Source organism: Chanodichthys erythropterus, chromosome 22 (genome assembly GCF_024489055.1).
Source record: "Chanodichthys erythropterus isolate Z2021 chromosome 22, ASM2448905v1, whole genome shotgun sequence".
NCBI classification, from domain to species: domain Eukaryota; kingdom Metazoa; phylum Chordata; class Actinopteri; order Cypriniformes; family Xenocyprididae; genus Chanodichthys; species Chanodichthys erythropterus.
The window spans coordinates 27874782-27901355 of NC_090242.1; the positions used below are offsets into that span (position 1 = coordinate 27874782).

A 26574-nucleotide genomic window follows, 5' to 3' on the forward strand; every position below is an offset into this window, starting at 1 on the left:
GAATTAGTATATCGTGCGCACGATTTAACCTTTTATTTTTTTCCTACATGTCTTGTCCGGGGCTCCGTGCATTTGTGCCTGTTTGATGTCAGAAGCACATATATAAGTAGCAATAGGAGAAAAATTAATCCGCAGAATCCGCTGCATTCACAGCCGCAGTCGATAAGAAGGGCACAGACCGCTCTCTTCCGCTAGAGACAACAGACTGAACCATCAAACCAACAAGCTTCGAGTCTGTCCATATTATTATGCAGTATATAAACATGGCGGTTTATCAGCATGCCTCAGCTCGAAAAGATCTATATTTAGATGACATGTTGTAGAGCATCTCTTCGGAAGTAAAAGAGGAAAAAGTCTTGTCGTGATTTAGGTTATTATACTAAGGGATTATACAATATAGCTTTCATGTATGCATAATATGTATGCATAAAATATCTAACAAAATGCCAAGATCGGGCACTGGAGAAAACTGACTGAACTAACCAAAAGAAAAACATCAGAAAAATATGGGATACAAGGTAGGCGTGCATATCATATTTCTCTCATCCACGCAGCATCATTTCGCTCCACTTTCTTCAATGTCTCAACGCATTTAGACGGGTTTTGGGATTCTTTATTAAAAATAATATTTGTGTTGTTTATCCATTAAATGTTCGGAGCATGCATTTAAAAATCAACAAACACCAATCTGAATCAACCACCAGGTACAGAAGATATGCCTGAGTTTAGATTATTATTCCGGTTTTTATCGCCTATTACTCTGCGTGTTATGTAAAGCAGAATGCGGTTTCATTAATCAGGCCTATGCATAGCTTATTTTATATGGACACCCTAATGTCCCATCCAAACTTACGAAGGACAGTGTCTTGATAGCCATTTTTATTATTTGTACACAATTTTTATGCATTTACGATTAAAGATGGCACAATATAATACAAACACAAAACAACTAGGCTATATATGGCAATTCCAGCGTTATGAACGTGACGTTTGCAGTCAAAACTTGAAGCATAAATTCTGAGAGAATGCATTTAATACCAACATATTGAACCGTCTGTTTATATATTCTTAACCCCTTACTAAAGGAGTCCAGACATCAGAAAAATGTCAGTCTGTACAATCGTTTTATATTTTAGATGAGGGAAATATAGCCCTCTTAGCAAGTCACTTGGGTGACAACATTTTTTTTTTAGGAATTCTGTGAATTACACTGTGCAAACTATAAGTAATACTGCCCACTGAATGAAGAAGGGTTGGCTCTCCACAGAGCATAATTTTCTTTCTTTCTTTTCTTTTCTTTTTTTTATCGTGTTAGCATTTATGAACGTTACAGGCGTGACCTGAAAGTGGCATGAAGACTGCTTTAAAACTTTCCTCAAGCAGGCATTTAAACTCCCAACTATTGGCCTAGCCTATGGTAAGACTGCACAATCCATCAACTTTTTACTAAATCTTATACAACTTTACTCTGCAAAAGGTTTTGGATTAGACCTAATTCTCATGTTGACGAATGTGTGCTCTGTCACACCACACACAGTGAAAAATACATTGCGGAGCAAAGAGGACACAACACGTCGACAGACAAGACAAAGTGGGTTACTTATGATCTTAAACAAAGTCCCAGATTTCAAACTGTGTAGTTTTTTAAGAAATTCAAACAATAAAAACCGTTTTGTGGCTCTTTAATGTGTCGTGACCATGGTCGTGACAGATTGCTGTTAGCGCCTCAGCTCAAGATGCTCGTAAACCGGTCATCTCTTGCTACTAGTTTGTGTAAAGCATCAAATAAACATGAATGAACATGAGAAGGAATGTTGTTTCAAACGCGGAAAGACGTCAATATACACAATTTTTCAAGTTTAAGTCCGCCAAGGTTAATCTTCTACCTACTGGTTGTCGGTCAAAATGGCGGATTCGGCGTTCTGATTGGTTAGATTGCTTGTCAATCAAACTCCCTGCGAAGGGTTAATTGCGAGTTATTAGAATCAAAGTCTCTTTAAGACAAGTCATTTCACTTGGCAGCCATCTTTGAAACGCCTCTCGGGCATCCTGGGCATCATGCAATCTCTTTGAATGGGGAAACATCAAATTCTCCAAAACTGTTCGCCAACCTTAAGATTAAATTTCATATTTGAAATCACCAATGAAATCTAACAAGAACCGGCTCATAAATTTAGTTTCTAAACGCTCGAATCATGACAAAAAAAAAAAAAAAAAATTCAGGCTGGATCAAGCTAATGCGCATGCGCAGACCTAAATGCGCGTCTCTTCGGAGGCGCACGTCTGACTGTTTCTATAGAAACCGGTGATTCTAACGGCCGCTGAAGTGACGCGATGAAATTACCATTCGGCGATTGGCTCTTATTTAGAAGGCGGGACTTATTCTGCCATATTGCGCGTTACACTTTCTCCCATTCAAAACAATACGAGTGACACGTCTTGTGTTATTCTATAGTCTTTGGTAGAATTCTGTCAGAATTCTGATATAATTTCGCAATTGCATGATATAAAGTCACAATTCTAACTTTTTTTCTCGCAAATCTGACTTTTTCTCAAATTGCCAGTCATAAAGTCAGAATTCTGATATATAAACTCTCAACTGCATAATATAAAGTCAAAATTCTGACTTTTTCCTCACAATTCTGACTTTATAAGTCGCAATTGTGAGAAAAAAGTCAGAATTCTGAGATATAAACTCGCAATTGCATGATATAAAGTCACAATTCTTACTTTTTTCCTCGCAATTGCGAGTTTATATCTCAGAATTGTTACTATAACGTGCAATTGTGAGAAAAAAAGTCAGAATTCTGAGATAAAAAACTAAGAACTGTTAAAACTAATAAATTCGTAATAACTGTTTTTATTTTTTTATTTAGTGGTGGAAACGGGCTTCCATAATTTTCGGCTAGGTTGCGCAGTTTAAAGCAAAATCTTGAGTATTGTATCATATAGCCCTACCTTCTGATGTTCATATTTCGTTCTGTAACTGGCAAAGAGGAAGAGAAGATTGGTTGATGTGCGCTTGATTTGCTGCTTACACTGAGGCGCTGCAGTCACACACCGTATTAAGAGCGACTTCTATTGTTTGATTTTTTTTTTAATAAAATCGACTGCATTTCAAAGTTGAGAATTTTTTCTCAAATTAAAGCTAACGAAGCACAAAGAGTATTGTGATTTAATATGGAGCGTCCATAATGGTCACGTCCATAACGCTTATTATGGTTGTTCAGAGCAAAGTAGTGAGATGAATTATCTTCTCTCTCCAATAAGGCTTACTGGACATTCAAACCGATGTTACATGTTACAGTTGTCACATTATAAAATACACTAATTTATGCAATTGACATAAAATCCATGATTTTTTATGAAATCAAGCTATACTTCAGCTTCTCATCAGATTTTTTGACCACAAAACATACCAGATCCATTTGAATTCTGCACAGAATGGTATATTATAAAGCGACATGGAGCTGGAGGAGATTAGGAGGAGAAACGGTTAGACAATTTTGGACAAATGCTATGGCAATGTTAAAAATGCATATGTAGCTAAGTCAAAGCCTCTGCTGTCCAACTCGGATCATAATGTTGTACATCTGCTTCCTTCTTAACGGTCAGTTTTCGAGACATGTCAACCAGAGTACAAAATGGTTAATATTTGGACAGAGGATTGAAGGGCTGTTTTTCGTGCACAGACTGGTCCATAGTTCATCAATTAGAGCTTGATGAGGCTACTGACACATTAACTGATTACATTACTTTTTGTGTAGATAATGTGGTAGAACAAAGGATGTTGTTGTTTATCCCAACAACAAGCCCTATATTACAAAGGACATTAAAGAGTGCATAAATAATAAAAAGCTGGTATTTAGGAATATTTAGGGATAAGGTAGGACTATTAGTGGCACAGAAAGAATTCAAATATCATTTGAAAAAAGAAAAGGAACAGCACAGGCAATCTATGGAACACTGTTTCTATACTTTTAACACAAGAAAACTTTGGAAAACAATGAAATTGGTCACTAACATGAACCCTGCTAAGAAACATATTACAACATTGGACAATCTACAGAAGCAAATGAACTAAATTATTTTTTTCTGTTACGACCCTGGTCTAGGTCAGGGAAGCAGCATAAATAAAATGTTCTGGAAAAATTCTACAATTTCTTTCTTTCTTTTTTTTTTTTTTTGTTTAGTTTCGTCACAAAGCCAAAAAAATAGCAATTTCTTCGGGGCTGGGCAAGGCCAAAACAATAAACAAAACAGCCACTAAACTAAACCCGAATTATTACTAACTAAACCCTGTAAAAAAAAAAAAAGAAAAGAAAAAGAAAATACAGTGGTCCTTACCTAACTTCATGGCTAATTCAACACATCAACACAGGAGAAAAGATGTACACAAAAGAAAACGGCAACCAACCCCTACCGCTTCAGTAATCAAAGAAAATGTTATACAGTATTTACAGAGAATGGCAACACAACTGCCACAATAAGGAAACAAAAAGAATTATCCACCTTATTCCAATGCCCCATGACGCTTTGCGCGAATTATGGGAGTAACTTCCGTTAAGCTGTAACAAAGACTATAGAATAACACAAGACGCGTCACTTGTATTGTTTTGAATAGGAGAAAGTGTAACGCGCAATATGGCGGAATAAGTCCCGCCTTCTAAATAAGAGCCAATCGCCGACTGGTAAAGTCATCGCGTCACTTCAGCGGCCGTTAGAATCACCGGTTTCTATAGAAACAGTCAGACGCGCGCTTCCGAAGAGACGCGCATTTAGGTCTGCGCATGCACATTAGCTTGATCCAGCCTGAAAAATACAGTTTTTTTTTGTCATGAGTCGAGCGTTTAGAAACTAAATTTATGAGCCGATTGTTGTTAGATTTCATTGGTGATTTCAAATATGAAATTTAATCATAAGGTTGGCGAAAAGTTTTGGAGAATTTGATGTTTCCCCATTCAAACAGATTGCATGATGCCCAGGATGCCCGAGAGGTGTTTCAAAGATGGCCGCCAAGTGAAATGACTTGTCTTAAAGGGACTTTGGCTATGAACAGTCAGTGAAAGGCTCACTCTATGAACGCAATAATACGATTTATTTTTAAACTGGGTACAATGAGATAACATTATTCTTTTCACCCTTCAACCAACGAACACTGAAAGGACATTTAAAAGTGTAAAAGTATCAACAAGGTACTTTTTAACAGACCATGAAAAAGCGTGATTCTGTCCACAGCAATAACGGACGGGTTACATATAACTATAGTGATATATGTATAATGTAATATGCTTTGCCTTAATAAAAATGTTCATAAACTTCAGCATTGCGTGATACTATTTCAAAGTGATTTACGTCATTTTTACAGATAATAAATTGTATTTACCTCTGAAAACAAACCTGGAAATAGACGTGAGGCTTTGAGGGGAAAAACGAGAGATTCTTTGTGCATTCCAGTGAATTATTAATAGGATCATAAATTGTATCGGAAGAACAGACCACAAATGTGCCGTATATGTTGTCCTTATAAAAAATATTACAGCGGTATGCAAAGGGGCAAAAGAACCGGAAGTGCAACCCATAATTCGAAACGCAATAGGCTAGTCAGGAATAAGGTCAATAAACAAATGAAAACAATATGGTCAAAAATCTAAATAAAAAGTGCTTTACAGAAGTGAATAAGAATGGGTGACAACTTAAAACAATAAACACGATTTAGATCTCACTGATCACATGCCAACTATATCAACAACACCCTCTCAGTAGCTACAACACGCCACACCACTCTCCCCTCTCTGCCACGTCACATCCCGGGGGTTTTTTCAAAGGAACGTTCCACTTGAGTCCACCAATCGCATACGTCCAATCAAGGCGGAGCTATCTGAGAGAGAAGCGCGCACGCACGTCTCCACACACAGGGAAAAAGGTGGAGAAAAAACAACAATACGTCCTCTGACGTGACATATCTGAGATTTGAGGCACAAAATGATTAAGAGGAATGTCATAGCATATCACAATCATTGCCTGATATTAAAGACACCCCTTGGGTGGAAGTAGAACCACGTGATGTGCAGCATCTTTTCAGGCGCTTGCGCACCAACAAGGCAGGGCCTGATGGGTTACCAGCTTTTTTGTTAAAAAACTGTTCTGAAGAACGTGCAATAGAATGGAGTCCCTTATTTCAGCAATCTCTTGATACCCATACTATGCCAGCTTTGTGGAAAAAGTCCTACATAACACCGTTTCCTAAAAAACCTGGTGCTAGAGATAATAATGATCTTCGTCCCGTGGCCCTTCCCCTTTGTTTCGCGCGTTCACGTGGGTCGGGGTAGGGGTGTCCCAATTCTCATTTGGTTAGAGGGGAAGGGGTAGGGGGAAGGGCCAGGTAGCCCTTCAAACGAAGATTTTTCGAGTGTTGTCGGTGCGGTGTGAATTGGCCTTTAGAAGTGTGTGATAAACATCGGCGCATCTATGACGTAGGAGTTAGCGACGACTTATGATGACGTGTAACGGTATAGTAGTGGTGTCCCATTTCTTAGGGGAATATTTTCAGCGTAGGGGTAAGGGGAAGGGGTATAAAATAGAATTGGGATTGGGCCCAAATGTCATGAAGTGTTGTCAGAAATCTCATTGCTGGAAAAAGAAGTAGAGTCACTGTTAGACACCTGTCAGTTTGCCTATAAGCAGAACAGAAGTACTGAGGATGCTGTTCTTAGCACTGTTCATTTTGTGTCTAAGCGTCTTGAGAATACTAAAGCCTATGCTCGTATTTAATTTGTTGATTTTAGTTCAGCATTTAATACAGTGCAGACACATCTGCTTTTAGAGAAGCTGTATAGCATGGGTGTCAGTGGATTTTATTATTTTTTTTTTTTTTGAGTAATAGAACTCAGCAGGTAAGCAGGTCAATGGGACACTCTCTGAGGTCATATACAGTAACACAGGAGTGCCACAAGGTTGTGTGTCATCGCCTGTGCTTTTTGCCTTGTATACGAATGACTGCAGGAGCCCTTATACTAATAATTATATCAAGAAATATGCTGATGACACTGTCATCTTGAGTCTCTTACACAAAGACATGGACTTTCCATCATACTACATTGAAATAGATACTTTTATTCTGTGGTGTGACAAGAACTGCCTTGTGTTAAATGTAAAAAAGACACAAGAAATGGTCTTTGACCCAAGAAGTGTAACTGAACACAAGCCTGTGATCATTAAAGACAGTGATATAACAAATGATATATTACAGATTCCTGGGGTTTTATATGGACAGTGTTCTTTGTTGGAGGACACACATTGACAGTCTGCACACTACTACAACAGAGGCTTTATTTTTGTAAGAAGGCTGAGACTCTGTGGGGTGGGTAGTTACATCTTACATGTTTTTTACAGAGCCACACTTATTTGCTATGGAATCACAGTTTGGTTTGGAAATTTGTCTGTTCAACTGAAAAATAAACTGGCCCATATCCATAAAACAGCCATGATAATCATAAGAATAAAACAATATGAGCCTATACAGACTTTATAGTGAATACCAGCCGTTGCCATTGGGAAAGAGACTGAGAATGCCAATGTGTAAAACTAATAGACTGAAGCTTTCATTTGTTCCTGCTTCGATAAAACTGCTGAACCAAGAACAATACACCTATAGGACTTTAGCACTTTTTTGTGTTTTGCACATATCTTGTATTTTATATCTATATACTGTTTTGTTTTAATGTATGTTCTTACTTGTTTTGTTTGTTTAATTGTCATGTTATTGTATGGTCAGAGTAACACTGTAGCACTTTGCCCAAGACAAATTTCCCTTCGGGGACAGATAAAGTTTATCCTTATCTTTATCCTGATGCCTCGTTCACACCGAACGCGCCTGGGGCGTCTGATTTACGTTAAGTCAATGTAAACACATGTCTAGACGTCCTGCGGCGCGAATTGGCCGTTGATGCGTGAATGGCGTGGCGTGAATTGAGCGTTCAAAAAAAATCAGAAAAATCAGAACATTGGCGAAAATTTGCGGCGCGTTAACCAATCAGGGACTCTGCTTTGATAGTAACGTGATTATTACGTGATCAGCAGTGGAGACCAGAACAAAGATAATAGTCGCTGTGTGTGGCCACCCTGAGCTCTATGATGTGTCATATTTTTATCAAGACAGGAATAAAAAGGACCTTGCCTGGAAGAGGATAAGCGAAGAAATCGGACAGTCTGGTTAGTTGTAAAATGCTTTGCATGATTTTAGCTGTTGATACTAGCCCACCTGCTAGCTAGCAAAAGCCGGCCGGCATAACCGAGCTAAGTTGCCACTACTGGTTTCCAACTGACAAGATGATGTGATGTGTTTATTCAGAGGATCTGTGCAGAAAGAGATGGAAGCCCCTCCCATGACGCGAATTCGCGTCTGAACACACTTTGTTTAGACGCGCAAATAGAGTGAATTTGACGCGCGTCTGAAGCGTCTGACTTCAAAATGTTCAAGCGTCCAACTAGACGCGTCTGACGCGAATTTGACGCCCCAGATGCGTTCGGTGTGAACGCAGCATTAGAGATTAGAAGGAAACTGAGGTTTTACCAAGCTCAACAGCTCTGGCCGAGCTGTGATATAAACAAAACGCTATTGGCTATTTAAAAAAAGGGCTGTTTGATATGTCCCGCCCTGTCTTTCTGTTTCATTTGAAATTACATCAACACATTAAATTATGCTGTGCATTCCAAGGCACTTCAGTGGGCCTTTAAACTACATTTACAAGGTCACATTAAGTATACACAGTTACTAAGCACAGTATCAATTTTGCTTATTACCTTATCAAGCTCTCTGAATCAATAATGTTTTATTGAAACTTGTCTACTTACAGTCCCATAAACATATAGGCATACGTATGTATTATGTCTATGTATATTTTAGGCCTTTAACAGATAGTGAGGGCTTTAAAACCGCTGTGAGCTAAATGAAGGAATGAGCTTGTGCTTTTAAAATGCAAACAAAATGTAAAAGTGCATGCTCAGGGTGTTGAGATGTGTTTTTTAAAAGAGGAACTTTCAACTTGATACAGCGTTTTGAAAAGCAGGTGAGAAACTGAAAAAGCAGATGTGATGCAAAGGTCAAATACACGTGTTAAACGCATTAATCTATATGTAGATAAAAAAAAACATTTTCTCTTTTATTTTTTCATCACCACTAGTTAGGGCGAACAAAATGCAATAATTTATATTAACAGGGGTGCACATCATTTTTTCGGTCTGGTTCTCTAGGGAGCACCTGGAGACGCTGCTTGATACTTGGTACACTTTACGCAGCACACGTACCCTACAAGTTCTTGTCATCACTTTCCTCCTGATTGCTCTTCTGACTATCTTTTCTCTTGAACATTGAGTCTCTTACACAAAGACATGGACTTTCCATCATACTACATTGAAATAGATACTTTTATTCTGTGGTGTGACAAGAACTGCCTTGTGTTAAATGTAAAAAAACACAAGAAATGGTCTTTGACCCAAGAAGTGTAACTGAACACAAGCCTGTGATCATTAAAGACAGTGATATAACAAATGATATATTACAGATTCCTGGGGTTTTATATGGACAGTGTTCTTTGTTGGAGGACACACATTGACAGTCTGTGCACACTACTACAACAGAGGCTTTATTTTTGTAAGAAGGCTGAGACTCTGTGGGGTGGGTAGTTACATCTTACATGTTTTTTACCGAGCCACGCTTATTTGCTATGGAATCACAGTCTGGTTTGGAAATTTGTCTGTTCAACTGAAAAATAAACTGGCCCATATCCATAAAACAGCCATGAAAATCATAAGAATAAAACAATATGAGCCTATGCAGACTTTAAATGAATGGACAGTGATGAGAAGAGCAATAAGTATAAGTACTGATTCCAAACATCCTCTTTTTAGTGAATACCAGCCGTTGCCATTGGGAAAGAGACTGAGAATGCCAATGTGTAAAACTAATAGACTGAAGCTTTCATTTGTTCCTGCTTCGATAAAACTGCTGAATTCTACCAAGAACAATACACCTATAGCACTTTTTTGTGTTTTGCACATATCTTGTATTTTATATCTATATACTGTTGTGTTTTAATGTATGTTCTTACTTGTTTTGTTTGTTTAATTGTCATGTAATTGTATGGTCAGAGTAACACTGTAGCACTTTGCCCAAGACAAATTTCCCTTCGGGGACAGATAAAGTTTATCCTTATCTTTATCCTGATGCCTCGTTCACACCGAACGCGTCTGATTTACGTTAAGTCAATGTAAACGCGTGTCTAAACGCGTGTCTAAACATTTTCTCTTTTCTTTTTTCATCACCACTAGTTAGGGCGAACAAAATGCAATTAACAGGGGTGCACATAATTTTTTTGGTCTGGTTCTCTAGGGAGCACCTGGAGATGCTGCTTGATACTTGGTACACTTTACGCAGCACACGTACCCTACAAGTTCTTGTCATCACTTTCCTCCTGATTGCTCTTCTGACTATCTTCTTTTCTCTTGAACATGGTAAATGCTGTTTTTTTTATTTTAACATTAATGACACAAACAACAGCAGGAATATTAGGCTGCTGTCACTTTAAGACAGAATGCATGGACCAAATATACAGACCCACATCCGGTTTCTTTCTCAACTGTTCACTATGATACAACTGAGAGATTACTTCCCAAGATGGGTATTTTGACATAATTTTTGTGTGTATCTGTCCTAATGTTGTAGTACTTGAGACAGGTCTTGGTTTTGAGACTGGTCTTAAGACCATTTTTTGAAGGTCCTGGTCTTGTCTTAGGCCGTGTGTCCACCAAAGCATTTTTAGCCAGCGGAAAACGCTAGGCGCTCTGCTTAAAACGCCTTTCTGTCAGCGCCAGAGAGCGCTTCAGCTGCGCAGGTTTTTTTTTTAGTTGAGACGCTTTGTTGCTATGATACGGAATATCCATGGCACTGTTACTTATAACTGATTTTGCGGGTAATTTGTTTCAGACTAAAAATGTTGACACAATGTGAAATAACTTGCTATGTATTTTCGGAGACCAGCAAAATTAATTTCTCATTCATTTTGTTTAGTTCTCTGCTTGTTAATGTCATTGTACGGTTGTGACAGTTGGCCGGTGTTGTTGTATTTGTCCCGCCCTTCCTCCACTCTGATTAGACAGCTGGCTAAAAAGTGACAGTGATGAGCGCAGCGTTTTACTCAAAGTTGAACATTCTTCAACTCGAGGCGACCAGTAAAAAACGCTGAGCTCTCAGCGCTTGAGCGTGAAAAAGACGCTCACCGCCTCGTTACGCTCCTGGTGTTTAAAAAACGTGGTGTTCCCATTGAAAACAATTGAAAAAGTACGCTAGCAGCTGAAAAAAATGCTAAGGTGGACACACGGTCTTAGTCTTGGCCGCATTTGGACTCAGACTAAAAGGACTCAGGATTTTATTTGAAGACCGGTCAAGACCACAACTGTGGGGATATCGCTAAATTGCCATTGCATTGTCTGATTTCTTTGTTAACATCATTAATTTGATTGGATGTAAAACGTCCTGCTTCAAATGCAATCAATAGCTTTAATTTAATTTATTTTGTTATAGTTGTGCCAGGTCAGAAATCACCAAGGGATTGTGTCAAAAATGTCACCAAACATGTGCACACAACAGCGCGCAAGTCCACGTTTAAAATCGCTTGAATGTGTAAAGTGGCAAGACAAAACACATCCAGACGATAAACTTTCACTCTATGGGCCCTATTTTAACGATCTAAACGCAAAGTGTAAAGCGCACGGCGCAGGTGCACTCAGGGTGTGTCCAAATCCACTTTTGCTATTTTAACAACGGAAAAAAGGTCCGTGCGCCGGGGCGCATTTTTGAAATGGGTTGTCCCTATTCTCTTAATGAGTAATGGGCGTAAAGTTTAATAAACCAATCAGAGTGTCATCTCCCATTCCCTTTAAGAGCGAGATGCGCTCGCACCATGGCGGATAGCTATTTACATGGCGGAATTTGTTGGTGGAAAAGCTGAACGCTTTTCAAGCGAAGAAACCGATCTGCTCGTGCGCGAAGTTAAAGCGGGCTTGCAAATGCAGGCTTTCAAATAACGCAGCGCGATGAGCCAGTTAATATATATGTGTGTGTATTGGCACGATTGTTCAATTAATTAGCCAATTTCGTTCATCATTATAAGTAGTAATAGGCTGAATTGAAAATAGGTAGCCTAATTATAATACATGCAAAGACTATTCCTCATTACATTTTTATATTTATGTAGCCTACGCAATAATATTCTTTTACACTGTAATCCTTTTGTTTTTAATATTTGGCATGTTTGTGTGATGCGCATCCCTGTGTGTAATAAGCAAAGTCAACACGCACTGTGGACGCGCCCAGAAGCGCAGTTTCTACCAACGCGCTCTAACCAAAAAATATTACGCCATTGACTTTAGACTTTAGACCAGGTTTGAGTTGGTCTATGGCGCAGTCTATTTTCAGCTCCTTAAAATAGCAATGCACCGGCAATGCGCCTGAACACACCTCTTTTTTAGACCAGCACGCCCATGGGTGCACTAACTGGCGCAAATGCATTTACTAATTTAAAGACGTGGCGCTGAACGGGAAAACGCGAACAGCACCGGACGCAAACTAGCAAACACACTTGCGCTGCGCCTTGCGTCGCATTGCGCCAGGTGTATTATAGGGCCCTATGACTGTTAAACTTAGCAATTAATCCGCGAATCACATGCATGCCGAACTTTTGGGCCTGGTCCATACGAATCACGGATCAACATTGCTATCATAAAATTAATGAACTTATCATCATGACTGTTATCTTACCAGAGATGGAGAAAAATCTTACTCCAGTAAGTAAACGTGTCCCTGTCCCCAAAAATGTTGCTACTCAAAAGTGCTTCCCTCCCTTTTCTGGTGCGCATTATTTATTTTTATCATGCATTTGCACCTGCGCATCAGTTATTTGCACCCCTGTATATTAAAATAAAATCTATATTATTTGACGTTTATAACGTACGTGAATCTTCAAAAAGAACTGGGTAGCTACTCATCAATAGCAGATTGCAAGAGGACAATATCTCGGTATCTTCTAGGGCTGTCATAATATCAGATTTTCACACCATGGTTATCGTGGCCAAAAGAATTCACGATATCGATATATCACAATATCTAGAAACCTTGAAAAAAACCTAATGTTATCATTCAAATTCATCAGTCAAATTCATCTTTACTTTATTTTGTCTTTTTCATTCTTTTTTTAAAGCCAATGAATCACACCACTGTATCAACTACACTCAAAGGTAATCAGATACTAATAAACAACTGATAAACTAACAACTGATAAATCCAAGGCACAATTAATTTTAATTTTTGTGAAGGAAGACAAGCATTTAGTTTATCTGATTTCAAGCTGAAGTAGAAAACACTGCCTGAATGTATCCCGAAGAAATGAAAAGACTTTCTCATGCACATTTTAAAGACCATGCTGTGTGATTTTATTTAGAGGCAGAAATTATATTATTTTATAGTATTCTATACAGTGATAAAGGCTGTGCATAGCATTATAAATATTATCCTTACAAAAATAATGGCTTGAACACAGACAAATCATATATTGTCAAAATGGTGTTAATTCTCTTCATGTTAAATCATTCAAAACGTCTATATCTGCATTTTAAATGCACATTTCATTTGGATTACATAATCAGAGTAAGCCTAGCCTATTTCTTTTCATTTTGAATTGTTTCATTTAAAAGAAGTCATTTCAAGCTTTCTATAGATATATTTCTAATGTCTGTGAGGCAATTACCCTATACACCGAGTTTCGGTTCATTTATGAGATGCGTTCCAGTTCAAGTGCAAGTGATCGCGCCGGCGGCACAATTATATTGTCTGCTTTATTTGCTTCTTATTTTTTAAATCCAGGCAATTGGTTGATGAAATATTGATTAGAATTAAGATACAATTTATACAAAATGAAAATCACTTTAACTAAGGGCTTTCTACAAAACAAAACTTAATGAAGTGGTCAAAGTCATGTCCATGCTCTGCATCTTCTTCTGTTTTATGACAGATGCCAGCGTTAAGGTGCAATACCGCCATCTATTGTACTTAGGTATGTCAACCAGGTATTGGCGCTGGATTATTTTCTTGTCATATTATCATGTGTATCATTCATTTTAAATATTACGGTTATCACAATATATTGTTCAGTACGGTTATCACAATATATTGTCAGAAGTATCTTCTTAACTATTCCGAGATGTGTCTAAGTCTGCAGCCTTTTGCTTCATATTTCATAGCTCTCTAATAGAGTGGTAGAACTATGTTGTCACTTTGTAGGCCAATCAGCAGTTAGCATCATACTGGTTCCCTCAACAAAAACCCAATAGGATTTTCCCAAAGACTTTTGGATCGCAAAAAGTAAGCTCTGTGTTCAACAAAAGTTTATGATACTTCCACGTTTTGTCCATCAAGTTAATTTTCACAGATGAACACAACTTTTATGAATTTTGAAGCCTAAATACAGTCGCCAGAAGCAAAAAGCTAAAGGTAGGCTATAAGTGAACTACACCACGGTCGCACAGTTTCAATGTCACCAACACTAAGCTTCCGACAACTCTTTCAGTCTTTATCTAAAAACATTTCCCCTGAAAGTTTGAATTAGAATAGTTTGTAAGAGCACAGTTATAAGTCTAACTAGGCTGTAAAAGTGGACTGAGCTTACCTGTTCGGTGTGAATTTTAATGTTGCCGACAGCCTTTGTAGTCCCATTTAGCCACTTGTTAGCAACCATCATTTTCAAGACATGTGACAGCTTAAAAAAAAATCATGGGAAGGTTAATATTGATATATTTTATGTTGTAGAATAAAACATGAAAGTATCTTGGGCTTGTGTTAACCATGGACCTTATTTCAGCCATTTAAACAAAAACCACATTGAAGTTGGGAAGATGGAATCGGAAGTGCTAAATTGCTAACTCACTTCCGGGTTTTGGCCTACAAAAATGTGTCATAGTTCCACCACTCTATATGATCGCTGTTGATGAGGAGCTTAATATGATCACGCTATTCCTAATGTGCGCACCATACCTGAGTGTGCAATTGACTCATCCCCCATTAAAACCATTGGTAATTGGCCCATTTACAACATTAACCCTTTTTATTTTTTAGGTTTTCATGACTTTTTTATTTTATAATGAAAGTGACACCAAGAGTAAAAACAGGAAAATCATTAGGAAAATCTTGGCGGGGATGCACCAGTGCTAAGCAAATTTCTGGTGGGGCAATAGCCCCAGCAATCCCTGGCCTAGTGCCGCCACTAGACATCACACCCATGAGGTCCCTATAGAGTACCTCAGGTATGACGTGTTTTTGTAGGCGAACCCGAAAGTTAGCGGCTCACAGGTTCCCTCGATCGAAAACCTATGCATTTTTCCCATAGACTTTTGGAAAAAAAATAAGCTCTGTGTTTAACAAAGGGTTATGATACTTACACGTTTTGATTATCAAGATAATCTCTATAAGTTAACACAACATTTATACATGTTGATGCCTAAATAAAGTCGTCAGATATAAAAAGCTAACAGTAGACTATAAACGGACTACATCACCATAGTCGTGGATCAACGTTGCCACCACCAAGCTTCTTCAAACTTTACTTAAAAAACAACTTTATTTAAAAACATGCTCGCTGATTATGATCTGCACTGTGTATGAATACTTTTTCAACTTTTTCATGAGAAATGCTGTCCAAATGTCCTGTTTGTCAGGATGACGTCTAAAGTCCCTGCCAAAGGAAGTAGTCCCTTTTAGCAGTTTGTTAGCAACCGCCGATTTTAAGACACAGTAAAAGTTTAAAAAATCACAAGCAGGTTATAACTGGTGTGTTTTATGTCATAGATCAAAACATGAAAATATTTAGAGGCTTTGTTAACCACAGACCTTATTCCAGGCGATTTAGCAAAAACCCATTAAAAAAACCCATAGACTTTAGGGCGATGGAATCGGAAGTCTTAAAATGGTAACTCACTTCCTGGTTTTGCCTACAAAACATGTCATCCCTGAGGTACTCTATATAGAGCTTGGTAAACTACGTCACTGCGCATTGCATTCTGGGTAGTCGCCACCATGTTTTAGGTCCTGCTCAGGAGCGTACAATGACAACAAATACAAATCACCAGATGAAAAAACTACTGTATTTACATTCATTTTTTTAAGAGCTGCTTGCACTTGCTTAGAATAAATGGACTAATATTTGAATCTCTTGTGTTCATTTGTTAGATAGAAATCATACTGCCACCTTCTATCAGACCACACACAGGAGTCATTTCTCTATTGCAGTTTTTAATAACTAAGTGGCACCGATATATCTGCCAGATAAAATAATAAATACAATATAGATATCAGTCAGCATATCATCATATCGCCCTAATTTCTTATTGTTAAAGCATTACGGTATAACATAAGAGCATGACCCTCTGTAGTGCAGCTCTGAAATGAATTATATTGTGGAGTCGCTACACCAAGTAAGTTTTACTGGACTTAAATGGAACAAATACGTGATTTCTTACTGAGAGAATCTGAACAATGAATCAAAGGTGTGCTGCTTTATGAACACGGAGAGTGATCACAACGAGCTATATCACAAATAACATTTCTAAACATATTTTCGTACATTATTGATGGCGTGAGAACTTACATATTCAAGTGGATCATAAATTATGAATCTGTAACAAATAAATAAATACAAATGACAAAGCCACATTTTGTTCATTGTGTTGTTTCTAAGCTGGTAGGCAGAAAATTAGGGACATTCTAAAACGCTTAACGTGAAAAAGCTTAACGTGGCTTAATTTACTAAGACAGTGTTATTAACAAACAAAACTTAGTAAACACCAAACTAATAAAGCATACTATGTACAGAAAAGTAGATGAGCCCAGAATATGAATGCAACATATTTAATTACACATAAGCATTTTGCTCCCATAAAGAAAATGCTTAATGTACTGAGAGGAAAGCACACAGCACATATTTACATATTCATCTAATTGTCACTCTCAGCAGTGTGGGTGGTGTCAGATGTTCGGTAACAGTATATCGCTGCTCATGTATTTCGAACTTCATTTTCCCCTAAACGAAGAATGAAAAGAACTTTGCCATGAGTATATCGGGGCCTTTATAGGAACGCCAACCTGGAGGACAAAACAAGGCTTTCCTCCATTGGTCCATTGGTATCTGCGGCAGTCACATGACTAAAAACTATGAATAGTGTCTCTCCAGTACATTATCAAAAGGTGTGATGTAGATGTACACAGCCATTAGGTTTTTGTGCTTGAACAGAGTTTGCTGCTAAAACAGTAAATGTTCTTACTGTACCATATGACTAAATCGCGGTTTCCGAGGTTGACGTAGAGCCAGAGACAGACAAGGCTGTGGAGGGGCTAGCTGATGGGAACAGGAGCCAGAGTAAGACCCAGAGCCAGGATAGAACTAGAATGGAACTGACCAACAGATGTGATGACATGAAAGGTGGGGACTCAGCCAGAGCAGAGAAGACGAAGACGCAGGGTGACACAGAAAGCCTGGAGGGCCAAGGAGGGTCTGCAGGCATGCTTGATCAAGGTGGAGATGGGGGTGGTATGATGGACTGGAACTGGAGGGAAGGAGGAGCCCAACAGAGCCAGAGGGTCTCCAGAGGCAAAGCTGGAGATCCAGAAATCTGAAACTGAGCCAGAGTGATGATAGACCAAGGCGAAGTCAGAGGGATGAGGGAGCCAGGCAGAGCCTGAGAAATTTCAGACCATGGTAGAGCCGAAGGATTGTGGAGCCAGGTGGAGTTGATGGGTTGAAAGTCCGAGGTGGAGTCTAGGTGTCAGTCCTCAAACCAAGGGGAAGCTGATGACCAGGAAGCTGTTTAAACTGTCTTTTCTAGGCCAACCCCAATGGAACTACCACAATTTATTACACCAATTTACATTTATTCATTTTGCAGACCCTTTTATCCAAAGCGACTTATAAGTGAGGAATACATAAAGCGATTCACTGTGAAGAGGCAAATAGACACAAGACGTGCTCAAAATACAAAGTTTCAGACATTGCTTAAAGTATTTTAAGCTAGAATAGGAAGCAGGGCTGCGTTTAAACGATTTGGCTTTGTGTGATTATGAAATCGCAAAGCTGCGATTATTTTTTTTATGCGTGGTTTGTCAATAAACTATGGCTCCAAATGCTAATCCATCTGAAAGCACTGCAAGTTTGAATCATTTGAATGTGCATTTGAAAAAGCAACATGCGTCAAACATCTTTCCAGACATGAAAAGCATTTATTAACATCTTGTCCAACAAAAGACAACATTTAATAACATGTTTTTACTCCAAACTCACTTCATAACGACAGTTGAGCGTCCTTCTGTGAGATGATGTGGCTTCTTACATAGAATAAGGCAGTTGTGTGTTTATTAGTCATGTTTAATCAATCAAAACGTTTGGCTGCAGACCTTGGGTGAGTGGAGCTCCACTCTCGAACATGAAATACGTCACCTCCACTTGAATAATTTTGCATAACAATGAATAAAATTACTACTCATCAGATTGTGTTTTACTAACGTCTACAACTACCCCAACCCTAAACCTACCCTTACAATAATGCAAATACAGTAATTAAATGACGCAATAGTGATGTACGCATACCCAGTGGCATTAGCTGTTGCTAGCTCCACTAGCTGAGGTGATGTCTTTCCTGTTCGAGAGTGGAGCTCCACTCGCCCCTTAAGTCTGCAGCCAGACCCTACTGCAATCTTCTGTTTATTCAGCTACAGCGATAGTATGGGATTTCCTGGAATGACGCGTTCTACTTTGGCAGCAGAGCATATTTGCAGTTTCTGTGTCAGAGTGCCCTCTGGTGTTCAGAAGGAGAAGCATTACTACTGATCACAGAGCTGTACATTTCTGACAAGCTGTGCATAAAATAATCGCAGCCTTTGCCAAATCGGGTGTGATAAAATTGTGATAAATCGTGCAGCCCTAATACGTGTCATGGTCACTAGCCCTGACACCTTCCCCAGACTACAATTCACAGCATCCCTCCTGATCCACACCTGCACCCAGTCAGCACATCATCTCATTACATGGATTCCCTGCACCTGCACATCCTCGTCAGCACTTCCTTTAAAGACTCACTGCTCCTGCACTCCCTTGTCTGTCCTCGTCTTTGTTTAGTTGGTTGTTTTGTTTTATAGTTATTGTGAATAAACCTTCGCTGATGCAATTAGATTCTGCATCCTCTCCTTGTTTGCAACCAACCCTGGCAATAGGAAGGCATTAAAGGAAGTGAAACAATCTAAATGAATCCTTGTCAAGCAGCAAACAATAAAGAAAGCAACAAAACAGAACTAGGTATTAAGCAAATACTTCTTGCTTTAAGGCCTTAGTTGTGATATCATGTACTCCAAACAGCTGAACTCTATTAATAAACTCTGTTAGCTTAAATGTGGGTCAACTGAAGCAAACTTATTACAGTATGTTGCATATTTACCACAACAGTTAACCCAACAGTTTTAACACCTCATAAAATTACATCAATAAAAGCCTATTTTTCAGTTGGGTTCCATACAATAAGCCAATGTGCAATATGTAGATATTGTCACGATCACCGTCAGTTCCTGGACTCCAATTCCCATATTCCTCCCTGCCAGTCACATGCTCACATTCCACACCAATCACCAATTACCACATACAGCTGTAGCTCATTACCTGGACTATAAAAGTCTCACACACACACACACCACCTCATGGTGAAGTCTTGATTCACCCTGTGTTCAATTCTGAGCGGCCCCCTGTGTTTATTATTGTCACGGAGACGAACTCCGTGATTCCCTCCTCTGGCCATCGGAGGGAACCATCACCCGAATATTAGCACACACACTCACCCACACTACATTTCCCATAAGCCCGTACCTTGGACTGATTACACCTGCAGCTGAATCACATTACCCGGACTATAAAGGACTGCCATATCCACCTGTCAGACGTGTTTTGCCGTGGTGAACAATTCCGAGCGTTATTTCCTGTTTGATTACTTGTTGCTGTCTGCCTGTATACCCGTCTACGATCCATTGCCGCCTACCTCTGACGTCTGCCTGTTTTCCCGTTTCTGTGAGTGTTATCTGCCAGCCCTGACTTACTGCCTGTCTGACCACGATTCTGCCTGTTCCTTACATACCAGTTTGCTCCTGTCTGACCCTGCCTGTATTACTACGATTCTTCTAATAAAGCATGCAAATGGATCAATGCCCGAGTGATGATTCGTTACAGAAGACTTCGCCAGAACAAGATCCAGCTGCTTTTACCCACCTGTGTGCTACGATGTCTGCTCAGGCCAGCCAGCTCGCCGCCCACCAACACCAACTTAATCGCCTCACTTCCATCACGGAGGAACTAGTTAAGGCACTACAGAGACTGCAGATACCCGCGCCAGCGGCGCCCTCTCCCCCCGCTGCGGCCGCCATTAACCACGCGGCAGGAACGCCGTCGCCTAGCAACCCTCGTCTCTCACTGCCAGAAAAGTTTGACGGTGATCCAACCAAGTGCAAGGGCTTTATCCTCCAGTGCTCACTCTTCATTAATCAGCAACCAGCTTTATATCCCACGGAGACCAGTAAGATTGCTTTTGTCTGTTCTCTGCTTACTGGTAAGGCACTAGAGTGGATAACTGCCATATGGGGGGAGAATGGGTCCACCTTTTCCACGTTCGATTACTTTATGCAGCAGTTTAAAGCGGTGTTCGACCACCCGAGTGATGGGAAGGGAGCGGGTGATCGACTGATGGAGCTGTCACAGGGCAGAAGGACGGCGGCTGAGTATGCCCTGGCATTCCGCACTCTCGCCGCTCAAACCAACTGGGTGAGTGATACCCTGAAAGTTTGTTTTAGACGCGGATTGTCTCATGAATTCCAGTCAGAGCTGGCATGTCGAGATGAGGGGAAGAGCTTGGACCAGTATATTGAACTCGCCATTCACGTGGACAACCTGATTCGAGCTCGCAAGTCTGGCCAGAGACGTAATGTCCGCCCCATTCAGCAGACAGAAGCAGAAACTCCAGAACCCATGCAAATCAACGCATACCACATCTCCGAGGAGGAGAGGAATCGCCGCCTGACTAATAGACTTTGTTTGTACTGTGGCAGTCCCGGTCATGTTCGTAACACTTGTCCCGTCCGCACTCGTCCTGAAAGTCAGCGCATGGTGAGTGAATCCAATCCCTATTATCACTCAGATTTAACTGTGTCCGTACCTATAACCCTCCAGATTCAGAACACTCAAATGAATACCACGGCTTTACTGGATTCAGGGGCTGCGGGGAACTTCATTTCCCAGGCGTTCGCACAGCTACACAACATTCCTCTAATAGAATGTTCTTCTCCCCTCACAGTGGAAGCCATAGACGGGCGACCCCTGGGCTCCGGACGAGTCAACACCATCACCCAACCCTTAACCATGCAAACCGGCATATTGCACACAGAGTTCATACAGTTCCATGTGTTACCCACCTCAACCTCGGCTATTATACTCGGATTACCCTGGCTCCGCATGCACAATCTCACCGTCTGCTGGAGAGAGGGTCAAATATTGCAATGGGATAAGGATTGTTTTACCAAATGTCTGTCTCCTGTCACCTCTCTACCCCTCAGAACAGTCCAGGCCGATGACTCTTCACCCGGTTCCGAGTTCCAAATCCCCTCAGATTATCAGGATCTATCGCTGGCATTCAGCAAGGTACGCGCCACACAATTACCACCGCATCGCCCATATGACTGTGCCATTGATCTTCTCCCAGGAACAACACCACCTAGGGGCCGTATCTTCCCACTCTCCCAACCTGAGTCAGAATCCATGAAGAAATACATCGAGGAGGAACTGGCTAAAGGATTCATCCGTCCTTCCACGTCACCCGCTTCAGCGGGCTTCTTCTTCGTGAGTAAAAAGGACGGAGGTCTGCGTCCCTGTATTGATTATCGTGGTCTCAATGATATAACTGTCAAGTTTCGCTACCCATTGCCCTTAGTGCCTGCAGCCTTGGAACAGCTCCGAACAGCCAAATTCTTCACCAAGCTCGATCTACGGAGTGCCTATAACCTACTTCGCATCCGGGAGGGTGACGAATGGAAAACCGCCTTCTCAACGGCCACCGGACACTACGAATATCTCGTTATGCCCTTCGGGCTTGTCAATAGTCCGTCTGTCTTCCAGTCGTTCATAAACGACGTGTTCCGAGATATGCTTAACCGTTTTGTTATTGTTTACATAGACGATATCCTGATTTACTCCGATACCATGCAGGAGCATGTGCAACAGGTCAGACAGGTTCTCAAGCGCCTCATCCAGTATCAGCTCTATGCCAAGGCTGAGAAGTGCGAGTTCCACAAGTCCTCCATCTCATTCCTGGGGTACATCATCAGCCCCGAGGGCGTCGCCATGGATGAGGGAAAGGTAAACACTATCCTGAGATGGCCGCAGCCCCAGACTGTCAAAGAGATGCAGCGATTCCTGGGCTTTTCAAACTTCTACAGACGCTTCATCCGCAACTTCAGTTCCATAGCCAACCCTCTTACAAGTATGGTCAGAAAAGGTCAGAGTCAACTCAGATGGACCCCTGAGGCCTTACATGCTTTTCAACAGCTCAAGGAACGCTTCACCTCCGCGCCCATACTGCACCACCCCGACCCGTCACTGCCATTCATAGTCGAGGTGGACGCATCTAACACAGGTCTCGGCGCCATCCTATCCCAGCGTCAAGGTAATCCTCCTAAAATGTTTCCCTGTGCTTACTATTCCAGAAAACTGAATGCTGCTGAACGAAATTACGATGTCGGGGATCGGGAGTTGCTGGCCATGAAAGCGGCTGTTGAGGAGTGGCGTCACTGGCTGGAAGGAGCCGTGCATCCGTTTGTCATACTAACGGACCACAAGAACCTCGAATACCTCCGCACCGCCAAGAGATTGAACCCCCGTCAGGCCCGATGGTCCCTTTTCTTCTCACGCTTCAACTTCACCGTGACTTATCGACCCGGCTCAAGAAACACCAAAGCGGATGCCCTTTCGCGTCAGTTTGAAGGTGAGCAAGAACACAAAGATCCAGAAACCATAATTCCATCTTCTCTTGTTATCGCACCTGTACAGTGGGACGTTATGACTGAACTGGAACAGGCCAACGCAGAGATCGAGGTCCCTCGAGAATGTCCTCCGGAGAGAACATTTGTACCACCGGCTCTGCGCCCTCGGATACTGGAGATGGTTCACAACTCCCCAGCCGTCGGTCACCCAGGCATCACTGCTACTATACAAGTCCTACAGAACCGCTTCTGGTGGCCTTCCCTATCGAAAGACACTACTCAGTTTGTCAAAGCCTGCTCGATCTGTAACCGTCATAAGTCCTCTCATCAGCTCCCAGCCGGTCTGCTGCATCCTCTACCCGTGCCCCAGCGTCCTTGGTCCCACATCGCAGTCGACTTTATAACTGATCTCCCTGTTTCCAACGGCTACACCACCATACTCACAGTAGTGGATCGCTTCTCCAAGGCATGTCGTCTGATCCCATTACCCAAACTACCCACCGCTATGCAGACTGCCGAACACCTCTGCCAGTGGGTGTTTCGTATATATGGATTACCCGAGGACATTGTGTCAGACCGAGGTTCGCAATTCACATCTCGCCTGTGGTCCGCTTTCTGCCAAGCACTAAACATCAATGTCAGTCTCACATCTGGGTACCATCCACAGTCCAACGGGCAGACCGAACGTCTTAACCAAGAACTCACCCGCTTCCTCAGATCATACTGCAACAGCAATCAAGACGACTGGTCCCGGTACCTCCTATGGGCGGAATACGCCCAGAACTCTCTCCGTAAACCAGCAACCGGCTTAACCCCGTTCCAATGTGTCCTGGGCTTCCAACCGCCCCTGTTCCCTTGGTCTGGTGAACCCACCGACGTACCAGCTGTCAACGACTGGCTCAACCGTAGCGAAGCCACCTGGGATAGAGCGCACACACACCTGCAACACGCTGTTCGCCGTCAGAAGGAACAAGCTGACCGCCACCGTCGCCTCGGACCCCTTTACCGCCCTGGTCAGTGGGTATGGCTATCCACAAGAGATATGCGCCTGCGACTCCCATGTAAGAAGTTAAGTCCAAGGTACGTTGGCCCTTTTCAAATCACGCACCAGATAACACCAGTCTCATTCCGTTTGGCATTACCTAACCATTATCGTATTTCTCCCACTTTCCATATGTCCCTGCTCAAACCCGCCGATGGCCCCCACGAGGAGGGGGAGGAGAGGTCCAGTGACGAGGGCCCCCCACCCGTCTTGGTCGACGGTGAGGAGATCTATCAGGTCCGAGAATTGTTGGATTCCAGACGTCGCGGTCGCACACTCCAGTACCTAGTTGACTGGGAGGGGTTTGGTCCGGAAGAACGCTCCTGGGTCAATTCGGATGATATCCTAGACCCCAGCCTGGTGGCAGAGTTCCACACGAACCATCCGGATAAGCCAGCCCCTCGTCCTCGAGGAAGACCGCGACGTCGCCAGCATCCTCGCGCCAGGAGGCGCTCGCAGGGGGGGGGCTCTGTCACGGAGACGAACTCCGTGATTCCCTCCTCTGGCCATCGGAGGGAACCATCACCCGAATATTAGCACACACACTCACCCACACTACATTTCCCATAAGCCCGTACCTTGGACTGATTACACCTGCAGCTGAATCACATTACCCGGACTATAAAGGACTGCCATATCCACCTGTCAGACGTGTTTTGCCGTGGTGAACAATTCCGAGCGTTATTTCCTGTTTGATTACTTGTTGCTGTCTGCCTGTATACCCGTCTACGATCCATTGCCGCCTACCTCTGACGTCTGCCTGTTTTCCCGTTTCTGTGAGTGTTATCTGCCAGCCCTGACTTACTGCCTGTCTGACCACGATTCTGCCTGTTCCTTACATACCAGTTTGCTCCTGTCTGACCCTGCCTGTATTACTACGATTCTTCTAATAAAGCATGCAAATGGATCAATGCCCGAGTGATGATTCGTTACAATTATCTGCCTGTCATTGAACCTGTCTGTGTACTGTTTACGATCCTCTGCTGCCAGCCTTTGGACTTTGCATTGTTTCCTGACCTGTGAATGTTATCTACCTGTCCTGACCATTGCCTGTATCCTGACCACGATTCTGCCTAGCCCTTGCTGTTCTTGTATGCCCCCGCCTAGACCCTGCCTGTACGACCACACTTACTTTAAATAAAGCTTGCAATTGGATCTCTGCCTGAGTCCCGTCTCGTTACAGATATGCTATTCAGTTGAAGCGGAGAAATGTTGTACATTCATTTACTTTTACAAAGGTTGTCTATATATAGTAACATTTATATTATCTACACAAATCAGCAATTCTCTGGTGTATTGAACATGCTTCAATTGAACATTGCTTCCTCCACACATGGCCTGTTCCTTTCACTGAAATTGAGTTTACTAGAACTTCAAAGTATATATCTGACAGTTTCATACTATTTTCTAATATGTTTTCAATTCAGCTGAACCTATTCATATGCTTCCATGCCAACTTCTTTTCTGAGGTCATCCTTTAATTTTCTAATATTGTGTGCAAATTCATTATCCAGATCCCAGGGGCTGCCATGGATCGTGTTAGCCTACTCTGGCGGTTGAGGCGTCGGGCTCGTCGAGGAGCCCTGTGCATGGCTCTGTTCTGTATGACCATGGCTCTCCTGTACACCCTTTGCGCTGAAAACAGCATACCTGTCACAGATGCCATTTTTGGGGTGAAAGCGAGAACTCGAGCTCAACCAAGAGCGCACTCAGTTGTTAAGGTATGTCAAAGAGATTCCTTTCCACAGTGCCTTCTGCTCTATCAAATCTGCACAAAAGAGTGCTGTAGGAATGAGTCCTAAAACAATAAAAAAATAATTTTTACCAATCTTTTTTACAACATCCCAAAGTCAGTCAGTATTTTTTTTTTTTTTTTTTTGGTTAAATGTACATTTAAATGTACAATTATAATACATCAACAGTATGCCACTTGTAGTTTTTTTTGTTTGTATTTGTCTTTAAAAAGCCAGTTGCTAAAAAGTGGCTAAATTGGACTACAGAGATTGTCGGGGGCACTAACTCTTTCCCCCTATTGACAAGTTTTTCCCAGCAATCCATGTTTTAACTCTTATATGGATGGGGGCACTGTTACAGTATAGCATCTAGGGATCCAAAAACAAGTGAAGAAGATCTGTGCAAACCAGAAGGATCGGATATTGCTTACGTACAAGTAAGCTAACATGATCAAACATTCAACAACATATAAATAAAAACTGTCTAACATTACCAAATGAAATATTGAATCCACAAAAGAGGTATAACCCAGTGCAAGCTTTGGGGGTGTTGATAGACTGGATTTACACAATGTTTTCATTATCATTCTGAATCCAATCCAGACGAAGTCTTTGACAAAAACATGATTTTCAAAACAAGATTTCAACATTTCAAACTTATGAAATGTAGTTTTTTTTTTTATGAAGCA

The 26574-nt window shown here is 41.4% G+C and overlaps 1 protein-coding gene across 2 annotated transcripts in view; it reads left to right on the top strand.

Annotated features, from left to right (window-relative positions):
- Window positions 1–400: 400 nt before the first annotated feature.
- Window positions 401–26574, top strand: part of st6gal1 (ST6 beta-galactosamide alpha-2,6-sialyltranferase 1) — a 34934-nt gene continuing 8760 nt past the window's right edge. For both annotated transcript variants that reach the window (XM_067376555.1, XM_067376556.1), the window contains exons 1-2: window positions 401–518; window positions 25667–25873. In XM_067376555.1, the coding sequence (XP_067232656.1) occupies window positions 507–518; window positions 25667–25873 (219 nt within the window). In that variant the 5' untranslated portion in view covers window positions 401–506. The remainder of the gene's footprint in view (window positions 519–25666; window positions 25874–26574) is intronic.